General features: G+C 41.3%; 2 protein-coding genes across 51 annotated transcripts in view; both read right to left on the bottom strand.

Annotated features, from left to right (window-relative positions):
* Positions 1-22,137, bottom strand: part of LOC117669355 (uncharacterized) — a 53,911-nt gene extending 31,774 nt beyond the window's left edge. For 29 of the 50 annotated variants that reach the window (XM_060693891.2, XM_060693892.2, XM_060693898.2 and 26 more), the window contains exons 1-2: positions 532-659; positions 28-54 (exon numbers count right to left, since the gene is read on the bottom strand). In XM_060693891.2, coding sequence (XP_060549874.2) covers positions 28-54; positions 532-591 — 87 coding nt within the window. In that variant the 5' untranslated portion in view covers positions 592-659. Of the gene's footprint in view, positions 1-27; positions 55-531; positions 661-21,360; positions 21,388-22,033 lie in introns of those variants that run through there. The other 21 variants (XM_034423732.3, XM_060693917.2, XM_060693920.2 and 18 more) reach the window with 4 other exon arrangements.
* LOC117669357 (uncharacterized) lies at positions 3,844-13,085 on the bottom strand. Its single transcript, XM_087876277.1, has 8 exons — positions 13,080-13,085; positions 12,837-12,851; positions 11,737-11,784; positions 10,207-10,275; positions 9,726-9,947; positions 6,237-8,444; positions 4,835-4,874; positions 3,844-4,079 (listed from the first exon to the last, which is right to left on the bottom strand). The coding sequence occupies exons 1-7, from the start codon at positions 13,083-13,085 to the stop codon at positions 4,866-4,868; spliced, it is 2,577 nt and encodes an 858-aa protein (XP_087732403.1). The 3' UTR covers positions 3,844-4,079; positions 4,835-4,865.
* Positions 22,138-25,260: the final 3,123 nt, after the last annotated feature.

The raw sequence follows: 25,260 nt of genomic DNA, 5'->3' as shown, positions 1-25,260 counted from the left end.
ATTAAAACAAGAAAGTATTTTACTTACTGGAGGTGGAAGATCTGAAATATAATGCTGTAGGGAAAAAATAATAATCACCCATTATGTTATCTTGTTTTAGCCTGTTAACACTAAAACCATTATCAAAAGTAATAACGTAAAGATAAAGGTTTCCCTTGTCCAGTCGTGACCAACACTGGGGGCTAGTGCTCACTTCTGTTTCTTAGCTGAAGGAGTCAGCATTGTTCAAAAACACTTCTGTGGTCATGTGGCCAGCATGACTATAAACCGAGGTGCACGGAATTGCTGTTACCTTCCCACCAAAGTGGTACCTATTGATCTACTTGCAGTTGCATGCAATTCCCTTTTGAATAGGGTTCAAACAAGAACTTCTCCGTTTAGTATTACACAACTATATTTGTTATGTCTAGGATTTCAGTAGGACCCAAGAGGGACCTGTTCAGGCTGGGATTAACCCACAGGGTTTGGCGCCACATGGGTTTCTCTGCCCTCCCTCATGTTACCGTTCCTAAAATGCAGGTTTCCTCTCACCTGAGCATCTGCGCTGAGCACAGAAATCAACAAGGCCGCACCCACGAAGGAGAGCTTCATTTTTCTCAGCTGGAGGTTTCGTTCCCCAGCTGAGAAAGTGTCCTAAGTATGAATGGGTGGGTTGAGGATGGATCTTTATTGATATATCAGCACAAGCCAGACTGCCCAAACTGAAAGCAGCAATTGATGATGCCTTCAAATTATCTTATCAGTTGAGAAAGGTCAGAAGGATTAATTTATCAATGGAAGCATCTAGTGCCAACTGAAACATTCATCTACCCTTTATATTATTTTTCTGATAATGAACTTGACTGGCAGGAAAATATTGATGATATGTCACTTTCTAGTTTATCTGATGACAAGCAAAGTGGACAAATTTCTGAAAGGCCATTTGTGGTTTAAAACCTTTTTCCTGGTTGGCCTTATCCTTCAACTATCTTATCTTTGCCCCGTCTTTTGATTATATTATATTACTGCCCATAATTTATTTTCATCCTCGGTGGGGGTGGGGAGATTTGAGGGGGGGGAGATTCTTTTGCCAATTTCCATGCACCTGTTTTAAATAGCTGAATTGTAGTATGGATAACTAGTTTGAGGAAATTCAAAACCTTAAAAAGGGATATATATAAAAACCAGATTTAGAGCTCTGATTGACTGATTGACTGACTGACAGACAGACAGAATCAACCTTAAGTAGTCATATAAACAGACTTTCTCTAGGACAATTGTCCCCAACTTGATCCTTGAAATCTTACAATGTGGTACTCATGACCCTGGAACCAAGTACCGTATTTTTCGGAGTATAAGACGCACCGGAGTATAAGATGCAGCTTAGTTTTTGGGAAGGAAAATAGGGGGAAAAAAATCTACCTGCCAGGTATTCACCTGGCTAGTGTCCTTAGTCTGGTCAGTTTCAGCACATTACTTTGCTGGTTTTAAGCACTTTTTATCCCCTGCTTGGGGATAAAAGAACAGCTTCTAAAGCACAACTGATCTTTGGAGAGAGAAGCAATGAGAAAAGCAGGCAAAGCACGGAGATTGCTTCACTCGCTAGTGCCTCGTTAGGGCTGAAAAAAAGCTTCTAAAGCACAGTTTAGAGACAGAGGGAGCAGGCAAAGCACGGAAGATCTCTTCCATCACTAGCGCCTCATTACGGCTGAAAAAAAGCTTCATAAAAGCTACATTTGGAGTACAAGATGCACCCAAATTTCCAGCCTCTTTTGGGGGGGGGGAGTGCATTTTATATTCCGAAAAACACAATACATCCCCCCTGCTGCTGGTCTTCTCTTTCTTTTCATGATTCCTTGCATTTGAGAGAGGTCTTAACATGTGTCCCAAGTAAAAGAATTTGAGCCTGGTCATTTGTGCCTCAAGTGAGAACTCTGGTTTGATTTATTATTATTATTATTATTATTATTATTATTATTATTATTATTATTATTTATTGGTTAATCTTTAGTGAGATTCACAGCCTTTGAGGCTGGTTAATAGCTCAGCAGCTCGAGTCCTAACCAAGGACCTAGGAACTGTTAAGGTATCGTCGGAGGATGTAAGCTGTTCCGAGTAAGGTGGTTTTTTGTAGAGTCAAAATGTTCAAGTCCGGCAAATTTAGAATTTCTAAATAGCGGGGTAGCCCTTTGGGTATTGCTCCGATGGCTCCAATTACAATCGGTACAACACACGATTTCTTTTTCCACAGTCGCTCAACTTCAATTTGTAAGTCCCGGTACTTTGTGATTTTTTCTTGCTGCTTATCTTTTATTATTATTATTATTATTATTATTATTATTATTATTATTATTATTATTATTATTATTTGATAATCTGTTCATTTGGGGTGGGGTGGCTGTCCAGTCTTCTCAGGCAGTTTTTCTAACACCAAAGCAAACACCAAAGTGTCAAAACACCTTTTATTCTGCTTTTCCAAAGTCCATTTTTTTCCTTTCCTTCCAGAGAGTGTTATAGAAAATACAATTTCTTCCATAATCTGATCTTTGTCAGAATAGATACATCCCAGGATCCAAATATCTATTCAGTGGCCTTCGTTGCTTCCATACCAAGTGCTAGGCTGTGTTAGATCTCGTGAATGATATATTGTTGATTGACGGTCATAAGGCACAAAGACTATCCACCATTTCACTATGTTTCTCAGTCAGTGGTAATCCTGGCTTTTGTCTCTGGTTTCTTGAGTTAGCTCTCTAGAAATTACCAAATCCTCTGTTTTTCAGGCACCCTACTTCTATATTTTGGTAACTAAATTCCACTCTAACCTTCTTTTTTTATTTTTAGGAATGAAAAAGGATACCATTTGAAGGAAAATTACCCCATGAGAGAGTTAAAGCATACTAAATTTAAATGAATTGATGTATGATTTTAGAACAATGTTCAAGGGTAGGATTCAGCCAGTTTGGACTGGTTCGAGCGAACCGGATGTTAATTTTAATCTGGTTCGCCGAACCGGTTGTTCCAAGGACTGGCTGACCCCGCCCACTTCATCCCGCCCTTCCCAGGAGTCTCCACATGGCCCATTTTGGATGCCAGGTAAGTGCAGGGCACACCATTTTCTCCCTTCTGGAGGCTCCAGGAAAGCCTCCGGAGTCTGGGAGGGTGAAAAGCCACCACCACCACCCCGCCATGGTGCAGGAAGATGAATAGGCCACGCCCCCAAGTCAACGCCCATCCAGCAACTGGGCAGCGAACCGATTGCTGAATTTTTTCAATCCCACCCCTGACAATGTTCCTTCAAAATGTTAAATCTAAAGAGGAATTTGCAGTGGGGGTAGATTATGAGACAGAATTTCTGAGTGACTTTTTTTTTAAAAAAAACCGTTTTACTTCTTACTGGCTTTGTTTGAGACAGAATGCAAAAAATAGCACCTGTGGTAGGAAATACATAGAACAAACTTTGGATAAATAAAGTTTCAAAAAGGAAGCAATGCTGGTGGAGGAATAAATATGCTCCTTTCCAAATGAACTGATTTTCAGAGATTGGAGGTACCTTGATAATTGTGGAATCATCAAAAACAGGAATAATTATAAGAGAGCATTTTCATTATTTTCTGCTTGGGTTCTCTTTTTAAAATGATACACGTGCCTATAAATCAATGTTTCTTAACCCTTTTAAGATGTGTGAACTTCAACTCTACAGAAAGTAACAGAAATATGGGATGAAAGTGTTTGTGGCATTAAACACAAACATTTGGATGAGGGTTTTGTAATCATGTTTTCATTTATCAGAATCAACCAAGCCTGAACATCATATAATATTGGAAAAGTGATACTATTCAGAGCACAGTGATAAAGACAACACTCTTATGATAATGCTGCACATATTTATTTCTAAATGCTTATTATTGCAGAATAACCAGTGTTCACAATTAAGAGAAAGTGACCCCAAATCAACAGAAAGAAATATAATTGCTGGAGCCTTTTGAAGACATTTGCAGTTCCCCATTTGAACCTTGGTTAGGAAGAAATTATGGAAGCTGGAAAGAGAAACTGTGGGAGGTGGCTCTGGATTTTCTTCTCACAAAATGTAGTTGGTAGATCTAGAAAAAAATGTGTGAAAATGAAATATTTGGCCAAAAGAGAATATGCAATTGACTTTTGCCCATCCTTCATAGCAGGAAGGTAATACCGTATTTTTCAGAATATAAACTCCAGACTATAAGATGCAACTACCTTTTTTGGGGAGGAAAACAAGAAAAAAAAATCTGCCTCTGCCTCCCAGCAATTTGCCTCCTTGCAGCAAACAGCAGTCTGTTTCAGTTTCATTTTCAGCATAGCCTGATTAGCACAAGAAAAAAAATTCTGCTTCTGCCTCCCAGCAATTTGCCTCCTTGCAGCAAACAGCAAACAGTGGAGGCCAAAAATGGGGCACGTGGAGGCGTCAATAGGCAATGGCAATTCCTACAGCCTGAAACAGCTGATAGTCGGGAGGCCGATACAACCGACAATCAGCTGCTTGTACTAATCAGGCTGGGCTGACCCTGAACCTGAAATGGGCTGTTTGCTGCAAGGAGGCAAATTGCTGGGAGGCAGAGGCCAAAGGGTGGGGGCTGGTGGGTGGGTGGGGCTACATTTGGTTATAAGACTCACCCAAATTTTCGCCCTCTTTTAGGGTGGGAAGTGCATCTTATACACCAAAAAATACGGTATTTCAGAATTTTGCCTTCAACATCCCCTTACCCTCAGTGACAACAACCCCAAATCATCAACATATCGGAAAGCAAATAATTATAAATCCTTGCAGAAATCTGCACAATGTATTTCTATTAAAGCAAAGAGTACCGTCCATACTCACTGGCGTACATTTTTGTAGGGGATGCTTTGATTCAGATTTCCTGGAAAAATTAAAATAGGAAAGCAATTCAGCACATGCTAAATCACTGGAGTGTTCATTCTATTGTGGATGTTACTAGGAAAAAATGCATTGTTTAATTGCTACAATAGATTCAATGGGGACATGATAGTAATTATATTCCAATACTTGCTGAATTGATTCATCCCTAGAATATTCTGCAGAGAAGCCTGGCTTGCTACCTATACAGGTGCTATATACCTATTGTTCAACTTCTTCTTCTTGTGCCATATCTGTCATTGGATGTTGGCAATCATGTTGGCAATCCTATTTGCATCAACAGCCGCACGAAAAATTGCTGCTGAGTTTTGTCCAAACCGGTCCCTTAGATTTTGAAGCCATGATGTTCTTCTTCTGCCTGGACCTCATTTGCCTTCAATTTTTCCCTGGAGGATTACGTGAAGTATGCCATATTTTTCCGGGTGTCGCATCACATGTCCAAAATATTCTAACTTGCTTTTTTATGGTTTTGATGACTTCCCTTGGCTTTCCAGGTGGCTTATCACCTCCTCATTTCTGATTTTGTCAACCCAGTTTATATGTTGCAGCCCCTGTAAAACTACATTTCAAATGCTTCTAGTCTCTTCAAGTGGCTTTCTATCAGAGACCAACTCTCTGCTCCATAGAGCAGGATAGAAAAGATGTAACATCTGACAAGCCTGATTTTCAATCTTAGGCTTATGTCATGACTGCAGAAGATCATTTTCATTTTGAAGAATGCTGTTTGAGCTTTTTCTAGCCTTGTCTTTACTTCAGTGGTCATGTCCCAGCTTTCATGTAAATTAGAACTGAGGTTCGTGATCCTTTCAACTTTTTCTAGTATTATTCCTTCCAACGATATAGCTCAAAGATATTTCACTGGGAATAGAAGTGAAATTGCTCACTAGCTCAGTTGAATCTTTAGGAGACTAAAAATGAACAGAAGTTACCTGTATACCAAAATACCTTGAAAGATCTTTCTGTCGGAAATAATTTGTTGTAGAAGTCTTAAATTGTGCTTGGGATGGCTAAGAATAAAAAGGTAAAGGTTCCCCTCGCACATATGTGCTAGTCATTCCTAACTCTAGGGGGCGGTACTCATCTCCATTTCAAAGCTGAAGAGCCAAGACTGTCCGAAGACGTCTCTGTGGTCATGTGGCCGGCATGACTAAACGCCAATGGCGCACGGAATGCTGTTACCTTCCCACCAAAGGTGGTCCCTATTTTTTCTACTTGCATTTTTTACGTGCTTTTGAACCGCTGAACTGCCAACCTTTCGATCGACAAGCTCAGCATCTTAGCCACTGAGCCACTGCATCCCTTAAGGCAGCAATAAAGCCCAGAATTGTCACATTTACATATTTACCTGAACTTTGGAGGCAGAACTCTTTTTACCAGATTTACTGGTTGTTCCAGAAGCTGCAGATTCAGGTTCTCCAGAGGCATGCAATGTGGATGTATTAGGAGACTGAGTAGCAGATGAAACAGAGGAAGCAGTGTCAGGCTGTGCCAAGGCAGCAGGGGTATGCTTTGCCGAGGGAGCAGGGGTACGTTGTGCTGAGCCAGCAGTGTCAGGTTGTACTGAGGCAGCAGGAGTATGCTTTGCTGAAGGAGCAGGTGTAGGTTGGGCTGAGGGAGCAGGGAAAGATTGTGCTGAGTCATGTTGTATCAAGGCAGCAGTGTCATATTGTGCAGAGACAGCAGAAGTATGTTTTGTCAAGGGAGCAGGGGTAGCTTGTGCAAAGGGAGCAGGAGTAGTTTGTGCTGAGTTAGCAAAGGCATGTTGTATCAAGGCAGCAGGGGTATGTTTTGCCAAGGGAGCAGGGGTAGGTTCTGCTGAGGAAGCAGGTGTAGGTTGTGGTGAGTCAGCAGTGTCAGGTTGTGCCGAGGCAGCAGGGGTATGTTTTGCTGAGGGAGCAGGGGTAGGTTGTGTTAAGGGAGCAGGGGCAGGTTGCACAGAGGCAGGGCGGACACTTTGTGCAGAGGTTGGACGGGCACGTCGTCTAGTGGCAGCATGGTTACGTTGTGTCCTGGCAGCACGGTTACGCTGTGCCACAGAAACACGGGTACGTTGTGCCCTGGCAGCAGGGGCATGCTTTGCCAGGGCAGCAGGGGGATGTTTTGCCAAGGGAGCAGGGGTAGATTTTGCCAAGGGAGCATGGGTAGGTTGTATTAAGTCGGCAGAGGCATATTGTGTCAAGGAAGCAGTGTCAGATTGTGCAGAGTCAGCAGGGGCATGTTTTGCTATGGGAGCAGGAGTAGGTTTTTCCAAGGGAGCAAAAGCATGTTGTGTCAAGGCAGCAGGGTCAGGTTGTGTGGTGGCTGCAAGATTAGGTTGTACATCAGCAGCAGGGGCAGGTTGTGCAAAAGCAGGACGGACACTTTGTGCAGAGGTAGGAGGGACACGTCGCCTAGAGGCAGCACGGGTATGTTGTGCCACAGAAACACGGGTATGTTGTGCCCTAGCAACAGGGGGATGTTTTGCCAAGGGAGCAGGGGTAGGTTCTGCTGAGGGAGCAGGGGTGGGTTGTGGTGAGTCAGTAGTGTCAGGTTGTGCCAAGGCAGCAGGGGTATGTTTTGCTGAAGGAGCAGGGGTAGGTTGTGTTAAGGGAGAAGGGGCAGGTTGTGTGGAGGCAGCCACATTAGGTTGTACAGCAGGAGCAGGGGCAGGTTTTGCAGAAGCAGGACGGACACTTTGTGCAGAGGTAGGACGGACACGTCGTCTATTGCCAGCACGGTTACGCTGTGCCACAGAATCATGGGTACATTTTGCTAAGGGAGCAGGGGTAGGTTGTATGGAGGCCACAGTGTTAGGTTGTGTGGAGACAGCCAGGTTAGGTTGTACGGCAGCAGTGGGGACAGGTTGTGCAGAGGCAGGATGGACGTTTTGTGCAGAGGTTGGAGGGACACGTCGTCTAGAGGCAACACGGGTACGTTGTGTCCTGGCAGCATGGTTACGTTGTGCCACAGAAACATTGGTATGTTTTGCTAAGGGAGCAGGGATACGTTGTGCTGAGTCAACAGAAGCATGTTGTGCAGAGGCAGCAGTGTCAGGTCGTGTAGAGGCAGTAGTATTAGATTGTGCAGTTGTAGCAAGTTCAGATTGTGTAGAAGCTGCCAGGTTAGATTGTACAGCAGCAGCAGCAGTGTCAGATTGTGTAGAGGCAGCAGGGTTAGATTGTACAGTGACAACAGACTCAGGTTGTGCAGGCACTGCAGGGTCAGGTTTTGTAAAGACAGCAGGGTCTGGATGTACAAAAACTGAATGGGCACGTTGTGCAGAGACAACAGTAGAACGAATATGTTCTCCAAAAGCACCATGGGTACCTTTTATCAAGGGACCAGTGGCATGTTGTGCAAAGAGAGCATGGGAATTTTGTGCAAAAGCAGGAGGGACAGATTGAGGAGGGAGAGACAATGAAGGACCAGCAAAATATTGAGGCCAATGAAGAGCAGGGGGAATAGACCCAGTTTGTAGTTGGGCAGCAGATAGAGGTTGTGCAAAGAAAGGTTCTTGGGGAAGTGAACGATGATAGTTATCCATGACAGGCGGATTCCAGTGTTTAGACTCTTGCTGCAGAATAGAAATAAATGGAACAAAACCCCAAGATATAGTCATTGATCACAATTGTTTCCTAAAAACCTCATTTTAAAAATCCACCAACCATATTGAAGCCTGTGGATAGATCTCATTCCAGTGGCTGTCCAGTAAAGACGTGTTACATGAATTTTCCTCTATCCCAGGACACCTTTCTTTCTGCCCTGCTACAGTAGTGGGTTACGCTTCCCACCAGCATTACTTCCTGGAGCTGCCTGCAACTTGCATCCCAAACATTTATTAGTACAACTGACTTCCACAGCATATTCTAAGAGTTGGGACTATCCCCCAATGATTCCATCTGGACTCCTATAAATAGCAAACCATTAAGTGTAGCCTTAAAGAGGGACAGGCTTATCCCAACACCAACTCTGAAGGACTTAAATCCACTTCATTGCAGGGAGCTGAATACATAGAAAACATTGGGAAATTTAGTCTTCTGCAAGAGTTTGGATTTTGGGGCTGTCAAGGGAGACAGATCTGCATCTCCAGCCTTCCCCAACTTCCTTCCTTCCAGCAAACAGATGCTTCCAATGTCCCTGCTCTGGCAGGAAAAGCTCTTATGAGTGATTAGATGTACTTAGCTAAACAAGATTCAGGATCTAGTATGAGTATGGTTCTAGATCCTATGGAGAACCATAGCTGTGGTCAGATGAGGAAATCAAACAATGGTTGTAATTACTAGAGAAGAGAGGAGAGGAGAGGAGAGGAGAGGAGAGGAGAGGAGAGGAGAGGAGAGGAGAGGAGAGGAGAAGAGAAGAGAAGAGAAGAGAAGAGAAGAGAAGAGAAGAGAAGAGAAGAGAAGAGAAGAGAAGAGAAGAGAAGAGAAGAGATGTATAATTCCCCTTGTAACTGGGGAATTCCACATATCTTAAAGTCCACATATCTTAAAATTGTCCAGATTGAGTACTACTATCTTAGAGCAACAAAATTCCTCTCGATTACACTGCTCATATCTGTTTATACAAAATTCAAAATAGGATAAATTGGAGAGTGAGGTCCATGACATAGAAACTATTAGAAACCTAAGCAAGATGCAGACCAACAAACAAAGATTTCCTTACTTCCCTGGTCACTATAGATCAGGACCCAACTATAACAATTTGGGGGGGAAAGCAACAAAGAAATCTAATAAATGAAATTCTACATTTTGCCATCTTTGCCCTCTTTGACTGCAGGGAAAGGATATTTTTGATATTTAGGGGCAGCTGAAACTTCTCCCACCTTCAAGAGTACCTGTCACACTTTCATACTCACTGTGCTGGGATAGTCAGGTGAAGCTATTTCAGGATAAATAGAAGAGGGTGGATAGTAATGAGGGACAATAGGTGCAAATGGTTGTGAAGCAACAGGTAACAGTTGTTCAGCAGTGCCTACGTCAGAATAGTCTGGAGGGTAACTAGGGTAGCCTTGAGGATAAAACGGGTAGCCTTGTGGAAAACCAAGGTAGCCATAGGTAGATAGGTAAGGCCGACGATGCTGCAGAACAAAACAATCAAAAGAGAGCAACCAAAATAGAGTCACTAATCTCAATTGTTTCCAACAATCATCACTAAAAAGAAACTCATGAACCATTCTGAAGCCCATGGATGTATCTCCTGCTAGAGGCTGTCCTGTAGAGATGGGTGACATGCATTTTCCTCTGTCCCAGGACATGTCTCTTCCTACTGTGGTGGAGTACAGTTCCCAGCAGCATCACAACCTGGAACTACCTGGAACCTGCATCCCAAATATTTACCAGGTTCAAAGGACTTCCACAGCATACTTTAAGAGTTGAGATTATTCTCAAAGGTTTCCTTCTGGGCTCCTGTAAACAATCAACACCTAAGTGTAAACTTTAAAAATGACAAACATATCACAGAGCTAACCTGGATGGACTTGTGCAGAGAACAGGGAGCTGACTGCATAGAAAAAGCTGAGAAATTAAATCCACAGCAAGGGTTTGGATTTTGGGGCTGTTGAGGGAAACAGATATGGACCTCCCCGCCTTCCCCAATTACTTTCCAGCAAGCAGAGACTTCAAATTTTCCTGCACTGACAGAAAAGATGGTTATGAGCTGTTTTCGGCTAAATAAAGAGTGAAGAATGGCTATGGTTCTAGAACCTATTGAGAACCGTAGTTGTGGTCCAATGAAAAAGTCAATCAATGGTTGAAATTACTAAATAAGGGAAGAAGGGAGGGGGGTAAATCTTGCACCTCATATTCGGTGGCAATAAAACTGTGTTTTTCTATACTAGGGGTGTTAAACTCAAGGCCCGCGGGCCAGATGTGGCCCACAATGTGGTCGGATCCGTCCCATGGGGCCATCCTGGAAAATCTAAGGGGCCAGCTCGTGTCACTTCGGCCTGGTCTACCCAACGTGAAGAGGAAACATTGGGCCAGCATGGCTTCAGCCCGGTCTACCCAATGCAAAGAGGAACCATGCCAGCAGTTTGGAAAGTGGCATCAAGCTGGCCATACTCATCCAGTCAACCAGGCCCAGTGAGTGGCATCAAGCTGGTCATGCCCACCCAGTCAGCCATACCCGCCCAGCCCCCCGAGGTCAAGCCCTGATGCTGCCCTCAATAAAATTGAGTTTGACACCCCCTGATCTATATGGTTCAGGGAGCTTCTCACTTTTAACAAAGTGAAGCCGCTCTTCCAGGAATCAGGAGGTGAGGGTTTGCTGCCCATTCTCTGCCTTTCCTGGTTCACTACCCAAAGGAGGCTTCTTCAACTATAGCAATGACAGTACCAACTCCATTTCTGCTAGCAAGCAGCAGATCCAAAGGTGTTGGGCGGGGGCAAGGAAAAAAAGGGCATTGGTGATGCCATCTATACCCTCTTGCCCCTGGGCATTGCTGAAGGAGTACTCTAAAGCAGGGGTCCCTAACCACTAGGCTAAGGACCAGTACCTGGCCTGTTAGAAACCAGGCTGCACATCTGAAGGGGAGCAGTGGTGAATGAGCAAAGTAATGAGCTTGAATCATACAAAACCATATCACCACGCACCCTGGTCCATGGAAAAATTGTCTTCCATGAAACTGATCCCTGATTCCAAAAAGGTTGGGGCCCACTGCTCTAAAGTTTCTCTTAGCAGGCCAGACATGTTGGCTGTTCCCAGAACTGTGTGCCTTTTTTTTTCTTTCTGAAATAAACTATTGCTACGTGGTTTCCCAGTTTATTAATATAGCTGCTAATTGTTCTTCTTCACTAAAAAAAAAATTGTTCCTCTAACCAAACCAACCTTTGGAATATATTTACACTTTTTTCCCCCATGAAGCTTACCCAATGCCTCTGTTGGTCAAAGATATTTTTGCAGACTTCAACTAATTTCTAATATAAAGAAGGGAGGAAAAAACACATCAAGAGTTACTTTGCATTGTATTTTCCTTCAAATTGGAGAAATGAAGCCATTATTTCTATTACCTAAGACTCGCTTTATGCCTCCAGGAACCAGTAAAAATTAAAGCTGTTTTGGGGTCAAATGATGCTCCCGTTGACTTCAGGGGAAGGACTACAGAGTTTGTTTGGCAGTGTCAAGGAGTGACTTGCCTAAAAGACACCTCTGATGTTCCCTGGTCTTCACCCATCCAAATTCTAACCAGGTCCAACACTGCTTAGCTTAATATCTTGCTACTGTTATTTTAAATCATGGTGGGTTTTATATGTCTATAAATATAAATTTATATTTGTATTTGGTTATAATACAAAGCCAAAAATGTGGCTGTCATATTTCACACTAGCTGCTTGAACACTTAATGCTATCCATGAATCTGACCAATGTTTCTTCAACTTTAGATGGGGATGGGAATTAAACTTAATGCTTCTGTTTTCATTTCAAATGTTCCATCTGTATTTGTTTTTGGTAAACTAGGGTAAGAGAGAAGAGAAGGAAGTATTCAGTTTCAACATGGATCTCTCTGTTCCCTCTCATCTGCTCCACTATCCACTCTGCCAGAGTGAATGGGAAAAAAAAGAATGAGTCAGTTAATAAATGAAAATATTATAGACCAAATACAGCAGCATTAAAGCTGCTGCAGTCTTAAATTTAGTTTTAAGACTAAAGCAACATGTTTAAAGTCACTCATATGTCACAACACCGAATTTAACAGCATTTAGTTTCTATATGATGACAAAAGAGAGACATCGTAGTCACATAGTAGACCACTAATTACTTTAACTAATTACTTCAATTACTTTAACTATTTCAAAACGCAAATCTCTTTAATACACAAAGGAATGCCATTTTCTCTGACAGACTTGGCTGTGAGAGGAAAGAGGATATTTGACATTAAGTGAAGATTTGAACCGGATCTCTCTGCACTAAGTTTGTTTTTTGTGGTATTGAAAGCAGTAAATGATAATAAATATTTCCATATACTTACACTCATCAAATGGATCTAGCCAAAAACAAAAAAAAGACACGATATTTAGAAAGGATCTTTCACACTTGTTTAATTGTATTTCCGCTTGCTACATGCTGGAAACAACTTTTTAGAGGCAGAGGATTCCCAGTCTTTTTAATACATTCCATGTTTCTGTTTAGGTTTTAGTTCTCATTTAGTGAACATAATTGGGACTGGCAACTCAGTTGCTAAGTGATGCAGTTACTAATTGCAAAATCACACGGCCATGACTGCGTTTACGATATTACTTCAGCTTTCCTTTGCTGTATAGTGCGAAAACTATACAATGCAAGCAGCTGGGTGATCCCAAATGGTGGGTGGTTCCAGAAAGAGAGCTCCTAATGATGTAAAATAAAGAGAATGCCGCCCTTTTTAAAATGTTGTTTTACACATAGAAGAAAAGATGGAAGAACTGAGGGGAAAGCACCAGAGACTCGTTGATGGAACCTGCATAAATGTGTTGTGGCCACCAGCCCTTCCAGCACCAGAATCAGAGGAGGAGGAGGAGGCATTGGAGTCAGAGTCAACATCGAGGCAACCTGGGAGCTCTAAGGGGGAAGAGGGAATCTGGACCTGGCAGAGAGAGAGAGATAGAGGCGGAGCCTGGGCCATCCATCAGCCCTCAGATGCAGAGCCAACAGCCCCCAGGTCTGGAGGTGGCTGATGAAGAAGAGGAGGAACAGCTGGGTCCAGTGCCTGACGCACGGATGCACAGAAAGCAGAGGAGAGAAGAGCAATGGAAATCTATGGGCCGGTCCTTGGGATGGAAGAGCCACCCCTGCTAGTGAAGTCCACACCCTAGCTCTGGGGATAAAAGGCAGGGGACAGAGATGAATAGATGTGGCAGACAACGGTTCATCTTCCAGCCGGACAGACTTGTTAGCCTGCGGTGAGAACTTTTTTGCCGGGAGTGCCAGCATTCCTAATAAAGTAATCTTTTGAGTTCACGTCAGAGGATTTGTCATGTTTGAGAAGCTGGATCAGAACAAAATGCTTGTGAATTAAGCAAAGAAACTGCTCAATCAAATGTTGCTGGATGTTCAACACTTGTTGAATGTTTCTTGGCCTCCTCTATTTGTCGGCTTTTTACCATCAACACAAAACTGCTAACTGAGTTCTTCTAGAGAACTGAAGCTATGTGGCATTAACGCAGTGACAATCTCTTTATTCTTTAAGGGCAAAGTTCCCTCTCTGTGCCATGAATAGTGCATACAGTTCAGGGGTGCTATTCAGCAGGTTCTGGCAGGTTCTGGAGAACTGGTAGCGGAAATTTTGAGTAGTTCAGAGAACCGGCCACCTCTAGCTGGACCTCTAGCTGGACCCAGAGTGGGGTGGGAATGGAGATTTTGCAATATCCTTCCCCTGGAGTGGTGTGGGAATGGGGATTTTGCAGTATCCTTCCCCTGCCATGCCCACCAAGCCACGCCCACCATGCCACACTATGCCCATCAAGCCATGCCCACAGAACCGGTAGTAAAAAAAAATTGAATTCTACCACTGATACAGTTCAGTACTGGTGACAGTGAGCACAATCCATATGTCAAACTGTGTCCAAAAAGAGAATTTTTATCTTTTTCCTTTTAATTTTTTTTAATCTGTTACTACTTTTACTGTAGACTTTTTAATCTATTTTTCCTTCTCCTTTTTTTAAAAACAATATAATAATGTAATCTTTTAGTAACACTTCCACTTGAATTGTTTGAATTTGGTTGTTTAAAATTAAAAAAAAGAAAAAAAAAGAATGCAGCATACACTTAGCCATACACTCCGATTATTCAATGCTTATCATCTCCTTCTGCTTTGAAGCTGGAGTTTAAATGTTCTATCTGATCCCTAAATTTTACTCTGAAAGAAAGCTTGTTGAATTTTTTTCTTCTGCAAGGGGGCACGTCTGAGATTCCAGAGCAACCAGAATGCAAAGGGAACAGGCATCTAAAACTGGTTAAAAAAAACCAAGATAAGATACTCACCAGCTTTTCAGGCCTAAAGCGATCCTATGGACAAACACCACACACACAAAGACATAGAGTGAGGGGACAAATACTTTTCTTCCTGTCCATTTTTCCATAAAGAGTGAAAAGGCCTGCAAAGAGCATTTTATAATCCTCTAATCTGGGAATTTTAGGACATGGTGGCTCAGTGGCTAAGACGCTGAGCTTGTCGATCGAAAGGTCAGCAGTTCAGCGGTTCGAATCCCTAGTGCCATGTAAAGGGGTGAGCTCCCATTACTTGTCCTAGCTCAGGGGTCTGCAACCCACGGCTCTGGAGCCGCATGTGGCTCTTTCATCCCTCTGCTGCGGCTCCCTAGCACTCAAAATATGCATCACAACCACCATCTTTTTTTTTTTTTGGAGTTCAAAATGTTTTTGTTGCATGCAAAGAAATAAAAATGTGTTTTCTCTGTAGCAGGTCATTGATTTCATAAATGCAACACACTATGGGGTTTTTTTTTATACATAGCATAAAGGTAAAAAGTGATATATGCAGTGTTATCTTCATTTTAGATGTCAAAAGGGTTTTGTGGCTCCCGGTGTTTTCTTTTCTGTGGGGAAATGGGTCCAAATGGCTCTTTGAGTGTTTAAGGTTGCCGATCCCTGTCCTAGCTTTTGCCAACTTAGCAGTTCAAAAGCACATTAAAAAAAATGCAAATAGAAAAATAGGGGACCACCCTTGGTGGGAAGGTAACAGTGTTCTGTGTGCCTTCAGCATTTAGTCATACCGGCCACATGACCAGGGAGAGGTCTTCGGACAGCGCTGGCTCTTCAGCTTTGAAACGGAGGTGAGCACCACCCCCTAGAGTCGGGAACGACTAGCACATATGTGACTAACACATATTACCTTTACCTTTAATCTGGGAAAGGGCAGCTAAAGATGAGAGGTCAATTGTGGCCTGCACAGCATCAGGACCACAAGAGTAATAACAGATGGAGAGTAACATTCTTCTCCTCTTAAATAGAGGTTGCAGGAAAAAAAGGCATCTTCCAAAAATGCTGCTACTTGCATTGGAAGTAATGCAGAGTTGTCACATCTCTCTGCCTTCCTTCCCTGTCTTGGAGAAGTCTCTGTCTCCCTTCCCCCCTTTCACCCCAAAAGCTAGCTCCACAGTTCATCTACTCCAGATTTGAGAGCAACTACTACCGGAATGGGACCCTACAATTTTCAAGGCCAGATAGTTTTGGGGATTCTCTGAAATGGGTATAATATGAGCAGGCAAAGATTATACTCACTGCTGAGTCGAAGTGTCTAAAAGGCCACTGCAGAAAGAAGAAAAAAACATGGATTTCTTTTTTGGTGAAATAGTGTTAATAGACATTGAAATCATGGGATGGTATTCCACTTACTTTTGCTACCGGTTCGCAAATGTGAGCGCGCACGTGCCACCTCTGTGCAAATTTTGAGCAGTTCGGAGAACCGGGAAATACCACCTGTGGCTGGCCCCAGAGTAGGGTGGGAATGAAGATTTTGCAATATCTTTTCCCCCAGGAGTGGGGAGGTAATGGGGATTTTGCAGTATCCTTCCCCTGGAGTGGGGTGGGAATGGGGGTTTTGCAGTATCCTTTCCCTGGAGTGGAGTGGGAATGAGGATTTTGTAATATCCTTCCCCCTGGAGTGGGGAGGGAATGGGGATTTTGCAATATCCTTCCCCCAGGAGTGGGGAGGGAATGGAGATTTTGCAGTATCCTTCCCCTGGAGTGAGGTGGGAATGGGGATTTTGCAGTATCCTTCCCCTGCCATGCCCACCAAGCCACACCCACAGAACCGGTAGTAAAAAAAAATGGATTTCACCACTGCCTTCTGCGCATTTGCAGAGCGTCAAAAACGGGACATGATTACATTCGGACGGGGGGGCGGAGCCTCCCGCAGCCGCTGCTATCAGTTCACCCGATCCAGATAGAACCGGCTAAATATCACCACCGATTTAACTATATAAAAAGGCAAACATTCTCCACCCCCCCCCTCTCTCTCATGTAAGACTATACATAAAAATATGTGTATGTGCGTAATATTTAGGCGCTCAGATCTTTTTTATATTTCAGCCATATAATAACCTATAAAGGCTCATAGTTATTTTTAAGTATGAGATGGGCAGCTTATAAATTACATAAATAAAATAATAAATATCTATATATAGACCCGAATGTAAAAAGATAAAGATGCCTCACGGTACATCTTCACCAGATTTGGGAGCAGGACTAAATGGAACCCTAGGATTTCCAGAGCCAAATATTTGGGGGTGGGGGGGATTTCTCTCTAATGGGTTTGAAGGCAAAGGTTATACTCACTGCTGAGCCAAAGTGCCTAGGAAACCACTGCAGGAAGAAGAAAAACATGGATTTTTTTCTTAGTGAAATAATATTCGTAGACGTTTAAATGGTATGAAATGCAAATTTGCAGTCTCTCTCTCTCTTTCTCTCTCTTTCTCTCTCTCTCTCATAAGAATATACATGCACACGGACATATCACTATAATATTTATGCCACAAAAACTTTCTTATATTTCAGTAAATCAGAGTTATTTTTAGGGTTAGAGACAAAGAACTTGAACCAAAGTACGTAAGATTTTTCACAAATAATTATGCACGTTTAGAAAAATGGAGAGTAAAAATAGCAAAATATATACAGAGATTTTTTAAAATGATAAACAAGGCTGCCAGCTCTAAAAGCATACTTTATCACAAAAAAAATCCCAATATTAAGTACCTAAAGAAAAAAATAAAAAAAAAATAAAACCAAAATATTCAAGCTTTAAAACAGCAACATCTTCTCAAAAGACACTGCTTTGTTTCAGAATACAGTACAATATATAACCCAGGGGTGAAATCCAGCAGGTTCTGATAGGATCTGGAGAACCGGTAGCGGAAATTTTGAGCAGTTCGGAGAACCAGCAGCGGAAATTTTAAGTAGTTCAGAGAACTGGCAAATACCACCTCTGGCTGGACCCAGAGTGGGGAGGGAATGGGGATTTTGCAGTATCCTTCCCCATGGAATGGGGTGGGAATGGAGATTTTGCAGTATCCTTCCCCTACCACGCCCACCAAGTCACACCATGCCCACCAAGCCACGCCCACAGAACCGGTAGTATAAAAAAGTTTGGATTTCACCACTGGTATAACCTCTTTATCAATGAGTAAGTAAATAAATGCACCACGTAACTAAACATAGTTTCTAAGTAAATAAATATGGAGAAGTGACATTAAAATGGATGAGAACAATGTTGTGTCCATTTAAGCCCAATTGTTTTAGATGCAGAGGAGAGAAATGTGAGCAAAGGTAACCTCAGAGTACGGTCAAAAAATCAAGATGGTGGCTACAGTGATGAAAGCTCCATCCATTATTTTATGCCTGTTGATTTATTTATTTTTTTAATATCCCTTGTGGATACTCTTGATAGTCACAAAACTCTCAATAGCTATCTTAATCCCCAGCATTTCTAGGTAGGAAGTAATTGAAACAGAATTTGGGAACCTCAGATTATAAGCAGGTAATCTATTTCCCAACAGAGGCAAAGATAATAGATGGCCATGCAGAAGATCATACTTACAAATGGAGGGTGCCACGGAATAGAGTTTCCAACATACGCATCACTCCTGAAGCCAGGGTTCCCCTACAGAAATTGAAAGTTACATTACAATCCAGTTCTTTCTGCAACAGAGAGAAGGAAGAGTCTGGGAGGGGATTTTAAGGAGACCCACAACCAAAAGCACAGATATGGATGACCTTAATCTCCTTCCTAGGCGAGATTTACAAAGATCCTGGATGTTACTGATAAGTAATATTTACATTCTGTATGGCTTCTAAAAGACATAAATGGCATACACTGGAGTCTTGCCTACTGTTATCCTTACAATAACTCTAAGAAAGCTCTCTATCGGCAGTCCTTGTTTAGCAACTGCTTCAGATAATGAAGTATAGGAGTGATTTAAAAAAAAATAATATTCTGAGACCAGTGGCTGTGGTTACAATTTTCACAGCATCTTTTTCCCGCCATTACATGTGGTCAGTACTCACTGTCCTGTATCAAATCGTAAGCATAGTCACGGTTATATGATTTTCCACTTAGCAATCTCTTTTTTTTTTTAATTTGATTTATATGCCGCCCTTCTCCGAAGACTCAGGGCGGCTTACAATGTGCTCAGCAATAGCCTTCATCCTTTTGTATATTTATACAAAGTCAGCTTATTGCCCCCACAACTGGGTCCTCAATTTACCTACCTTAGAAAGGATGGAAGGCTGAGTCAACCTTGAGCCTTGGCGAGATTCGAACCCTGCAGTAATTGCAGGCAGCTGGTCTTAATAACCAGCTTAATAACAGGGTGCCTTAAACCCCTGTATTACCAAGGCTCTTTAATTGCTGGTCCCATTTAAGGTCACTAAATCAGGAGTACTAATTTTTCACATTGCCTCTGTTATAAAATCTTGTAGCAACAAGGAATGAGGTGGGGATATCCCAGATTTCTACCTTCCTTCTCTTTCTCTATCTCCTGTCTTCAACACAATTCCCCAGGGCTACACTTCATACAATGGTGGGATTCAGCCGGTTCGTTTTGGTTTGGGCGAACCGGTAGTTAAATTGCTGGCTGGCCCCTCCTTTCCCCACCCCTTCCACACACCCCATTTTGGCTCCCAGGTAAGTGAAGGGAGGCCTCCCAGGCCCAAAATGGGGCATGGGGGGCACGTCCCCCCGTGGCCCATTTTTGCTCCCAGGGGGGGTGAAGAAGGCCAAGTGCTGCCTGTCACACTCCCTAGCCATGCCCACCATGGCCACACTGGTCATTAGGGCAGAGAACTGGTTGTTAAATAATTTGAATCCCACCACTGACTTCATAGTATACCTATCCCAGATTCAGGAGCACCTACCTCTGAATGGGACCCTGCAATTTTCAGGACCAAATAGCTTTGGGGAAATTCTCTTAAATGGGTACAAGAGGAACAGAGGCAAAGATTGTTATACTCACTGCTAAGCCAAACTGTCTAAAAGGCCACTATAAAAAGAAAGAAAAATGGATTCCATTTTTGGTGAAACAGTGTTAATAGACATTTAAATGTATAAAATACAAACTTATAATTTCTCTCTTATATGAGCATGCACATACATATGGCAAATCTTTCCAATTCATGCCAACTCTTTCTGATATTTCAGCTATAGAATAAATTATATAAGTCTGGAGTTGCTTTTAAGTGTGCAATGGGAGGCATATAAATGTAATAAATAAAATTATATATACATACATACATACATATATATATATATATATGTATGTATGTATGTATGTATATGTATATGTATATGTATATGTATATGTACATGTATATGTATATGTATATAAATCCAAATATAAAGAGTCACGAAACTTTAACTGAAATACATGATTATTATTTTTTTTGCCATAAATAAATACGCATGATTAAAAAGGTGAAGAATAGAAACAATGAAATACAGGCAATTTTTAAATGCTAAACAAGGCTGCCAGTACAATTTATCACAAACAATATGAAGTAACTAAAGAAATATAAAAATAAAACAAATAAAACAAATTGTTCAAACTCTAGAAAAACTAGTTGTCCTCAAAAGATGTTGCTTTATTTCAAAGTATAGTACAGTTTCTGAATAAGTAAGTAAAAGTACCAAGTTAACTAAATATAGTTTCTAAGTAAACAAAATATGAACAAGTGACCTCAAAATGGATGAAAGCATTATTTTGGGTTGTAAGACTGAACCCAATCTATTTGTAGATAAAATGAAGTGAATTGTGAGCAAAGGTATCTTCAGGATACAATCAAAGTCAAAATAGTGACTATTCTGGAGGAATGGAGGAAAACTCCATTCATTTTTTAATATGTCTTGCACAAACAATACAAGTAAAAAAACCTTTGATCTCATGTTACTTGCAAATTCAGGCAACTGTAGCTCTGGGACCTAGGTACCCTTATAAAAAAAATCAAAAATCCATTTATATATCTGTTCTTTCTCTAACAAAGATAACTAAGTATCTGGGAGGGGATTTAGAGGAAGCTCATATATCATTTAGGACAAGAAGTAATGGGTGGAAACTAATCAAGGAGAAAAGCAACTTAGAACTAAGGAGAACAACTTGCCTCCAGAAGTTGTAAATGCTCCAACACTGGAAGTTTTTAAGATGATGTTGGATAACCATTTGTCTGAAGTGGTGTAGGGTTTCCTGCCTAAGCAGGGGGTTGGACTAGAAGACCTCCAAGGTCCCTTCCAACTGTGTTATTCTATTGTATTCATTTCTCTTAGCGTCTTTTGTATGAAAGTTTAAATTTCTGAAATTAATTATTTCTCTGGGGTTCAGTTCTGACCATGATGGACCTTTGGGTGAGCAAGGTATGAAGCTAAGTTGTGTCACATTGGAAGACAGTCAGAATTTGACACACCATCTGCTCTTTGTAGTTGTGTGATCTCGTTTCCCAGCTTGTCCAGGTGAGTTCTGACAGCAGTTAAAATATCAAAATACATATAAATAAGAAACAGTTTTACTTACTGGAGGTGGAAGATCTGGAATATAATGCTGCAGGGGAAAACAATAATCACCCATTACATTATCTTGTTTTAGCTGATGCATGTGGTCATATAAAACATTATAAAATGTAGTAGAAGCAATAAATGTATAAAAGGAAGGAAAGGATGCAAGCATTTAAACTGGCTAAACATAACAAAAGGGGCAGAAAATTAATCAACGGAATTAATTAATTAATTAATTATTAATTAATGGAAATTATGGCCTGGTATTCCAATTGATAGGAAACATAAATCAAACAAAACATATTTTAGCTCAGTATATGACTCCAATTAACTTTTGTTGCAATTTACACACACTTACACAACTCAACTTCATTATTAAATGGTGCAAAAAAAAATCTTCTGGTCATAATAGAATCATTAATTTGAGGCAGTTTAATCAGTGTAATTGAATATTTGAAATCCCTTTGAAAAATTGTAGGATCTAATGTGTTTATCTAATTACATATGTATTTGATAGGGTAAACTGGATCACCTTGGCGAAATTTTACCAAATCCCTATTTGTTATGTCTAAGATTTCAGTAGGACCCAAGATTGACCTGCTTAGTCTGGGATTAACTCACAGAATTTGAGTCGCGGGGGTTCCTCTGTCATCCTACAAATTACCTTTCCTAAAATGCAGGTTTCCTCTCACCTGGGCATTGGTGCTGATCACAGAAATCAACAAAGCAGCACCCACGAAGGACAGCTTCATTTTTCTCAGCTGGTGGTTTCGTTCCCCAAATAAGAAAGTGTCCTAAGTATGAACGGGTGGGTTAAGGATGGATCTTTATTGATGTATCAACACAAGCCAGACTGCCCAAACTGAAAGGACAACTTAACGATGCCTTCAAATTACCTGTTGAGAAAGGTAAGAAGGGTTCAATCACAAGGAAAGATCTGGTGCCAACTGAAACATTCCTTCCCCCTCTATGTTATTTTTTTTTTTTTGAGAATGACCTTGACTTGCAAGAAAATATTGATGCAACGTCACCCTCTAATTTATCTGATAACGCAAAGTGAAGAGATTCTGAAAGGTCATTTGTGACTTTTCAAAAGTGACCTTTTCCTGGTTTATTTTATCCTTCAATTATCTTATCTTTCTCCCATCTTTTGATTGTCTTATCTTAGTTCCTGGGATTGATTTTCATTCTCGGTGGGGAGGGTGTTTGAGGGGGGAGAGAGCTTCATTTGCCAGTTTTCATGCATCTGTTTTAAATATCTGAATGGTAGGATGGACACAGCGGTAGGATTCAGCCAGTTCGCACCACTTCGGGAGAACAGGTTGTTAGCTTTCTGAGCAGTTTGGTGAACTGGTTGTTGGAAGAAATCATTAGGGCAGAGAACTGGTTGATAAATTATTTGAATCCCACCACTGGATGGACAACTAGTTTGAGGAAATTCAAAATGTTAAAAAAGGGGGATATGAAAACCACTACCTGGATTGCTTTAACAGCCAGATTCAGAGCTCTAATTAGTTAATTAATTATTTTCTATCAAGCCAGGGTCAACTTTTAGTAGCAACATAGATAGACTTTCTCCAGGACTGATCCTTGAAACCTTCAGTATGGCACTCATCACCCCCAAAACCAAGTCCATCCATGTTGCTGCTGGTCTTCTGCTTCTCTTTCAGAGGTTGCCACAAAGAAGAGAGAGTCAAGCTATTGTCCAAAGCACCTGAGGGCAGGACAAGAAGCAATGGGTGGAAACTAATCAAGAGAGAAGCAACCTAGAACTAAGGAGAAATTTCCTGTCAGTGAGAACAATTAATCAGTGGAACAACCTGCCTCCAGAACTTGTGAATGCTCTAAGACTGGAAGTTTTTAAAGAAGAGATTGGATAACCATTTGTCTGAAATGGTATAGGGCTTCCTGCCTAAGCAGGAGTTGGACTAGAAGACCTCCAAGATCCCATCCAACTTTGTTATTCTAATTCTTTCCTTTCATGATTCCTACCATTAGAGAGAGGTCTTCACATGTGTCCCAGATAGAATAATTTGAACCTAATCATTTGTGTCTTAAGTGAGAACTCTGGTTTGATTTTTTTGGATAATCTGTTTGTTGTTTGTTTGTTTTCTGGGCTATCCATAGTTTTCTCAGAAATTTTCTCCAAGCTCAAAAGTGTTAATACTCTTTCTATCCTGCTTCTTGAAAGTCCCTTTTTCCTTTGCTTCCAGAGAGCGTCACAGGAAATACCATTTCTTGCACTAATCTTATCTTCATCGGAATAAACACATCACAAGATCCAAATATCTATTCAATGGCCTTCATTGCTTCCATGCTAAGTGCTAGGATGTGGCATATCTCTTGAATGCTTGTTCATCATTCTGTTGATGGATGGTCATAAGGCACAGAGGCTATCCACCAATTCAATATTTCCATGGTCAGTGGTAAGGCTGGCTTTTGTACTCGTTTTCTTGAGTAAGCACTCTAGAAATTTCCAAATCCTCTGCCTTTTAGGCACTCCTATCTCTGTACTTTGGAATAGCATAGCATAGCAATAGCATTTAGACTTATATACTGCTTCACAGTGCTTTACAGCCCTCTCTAAACAGTTTACAGAGTCAGCATGCTGCTCCCAACAATCTGGGTCCTCAGTTTACTGACCTCAGAAGGATGGAAGGCTGAGTTGACCTTGAGCCAGTGAGACTCGAACTGCCAAATTGCAGGCAGCCAGCAGTCTGCAGAAACATCCTGCAGTACTGCACTCTAACTACTGCACCAATGTGGCAATAGATTTGATATAAATCCGTTCCACTCTCTATGGGTTAAACAATGAAGCCTAAAGAGCTATAACCTTCTTTTTTATTTTTATTTTTTTGTAATTAAAAAGGATACCATTTAAAGGCAAAATGCATCCCTGTATGTCATGCTAAATTTCAAAGGAATTGATGTATGATTTTAGAACCATGTTCCTTTAAAACGTTAAATCTGATTAGGATGAAATTTTCAGTAGAGGTAGATCATTATGAGACAGGATTTCTTAGTAAGGCTTTTTGTAATTGGTTTTGTTTGACACAGAATGCAAAAATGGCATGACACGCACAGAATAAATTTTGAACAAATGAAGTCCAAAAGGGAAGCAATGCTGGTGGAGGAATAAATATGCTCCTTTCCAAATACACTGATTTTCATGGATTGAAGGTACATTGGAATGTCACAGGCCTTTTAAATTGCAACAAAAAGATGATAAAAAGCATTATGTCTCAGTATGATGCCAGAATGAAGCCACTATACAGTTACTAACTGAAGAGCCATGGATTCTTTGGATTTTCTTACTTTTGCCTTTTTCAGCTATGATACTATGGAACTATTTATTTTGTGAATGTTTATGTTATGATGGTTTATTCACTTTGGTGATGTAATTTTGTTAAACCTATAAAGAAGAAATGGAAAAGCAAATACAGAATCTGTCTTTTACCTGCACATTAAGAGAATCTGAGCCATACAAAGCACGAAATATTTTTTGGGGGGAAAATAGCTGGCGATCAAAAAGACAATTGAAAAGGGGAATATACTACAATGGCAACCTCTATGGGACCTGTTTAAAAGTCCTGAAGTGAAAATATCAGTTTTTGCTCTCTATGGGACCCGTTTCCCATAGAAAGCAAAAACTAATATTTTCACTTCAGGTCCTTTATTTTGTTCTTTAGAGTATTGGGCATATCCAATCTATGGAATGTCTTTATGACTCAATGCAGAGTACAAATCAGTCTTATTGTGGTTAGAAGGCAGTATTGGAGGCATTTTGCCCATAGCCTGGAGTTCGATCCAGATGCGGCTCAAGGTTGACTCAGTCTTACATCCTTCCAAGGTCGGTAAAATGAGGACCCAGATTGCTGGGGGCAATAGGTTGACATTGTAAACCAGCCTGAGAATGCTT

This window comes from Pantherophis guttatus, chromosome 10 (genome assembly GCF_059756535.1).
Source record: "Pantherophis guttatus breed Tessera chromosome 10, ASM5975653v1, whole genome shotgun sequence".
NCBI lineage: Eukaryota > Metazoa > Chordata > Lepidosauria > Squamata > Colubridae > Pantherophis > Pantherophis guttatus.
This window is presented reverse-complemented; position numbering and strand designations above follow the sequence as displayed.

Bases quoted from the DNA above. Each gene is read 5' to 3' on its own strand.
- LOC117669357 (XM_087876277.1), bottom strand. The intron at 10,276-11,736 runs GTAAGCTTCATG...GATTGTTTACAG, and splicing joins TTGACCAACAGAGGCATTGG to GAGCCCAGAAGGAAACCTTT. The intron at 8,445-9,725 runs GTGAGTATGAAA...TCTATTCTGCAG, and splicing joins CACCTGACTATCCCAGCACA to CAAGAGTCTAAACACTGGAA.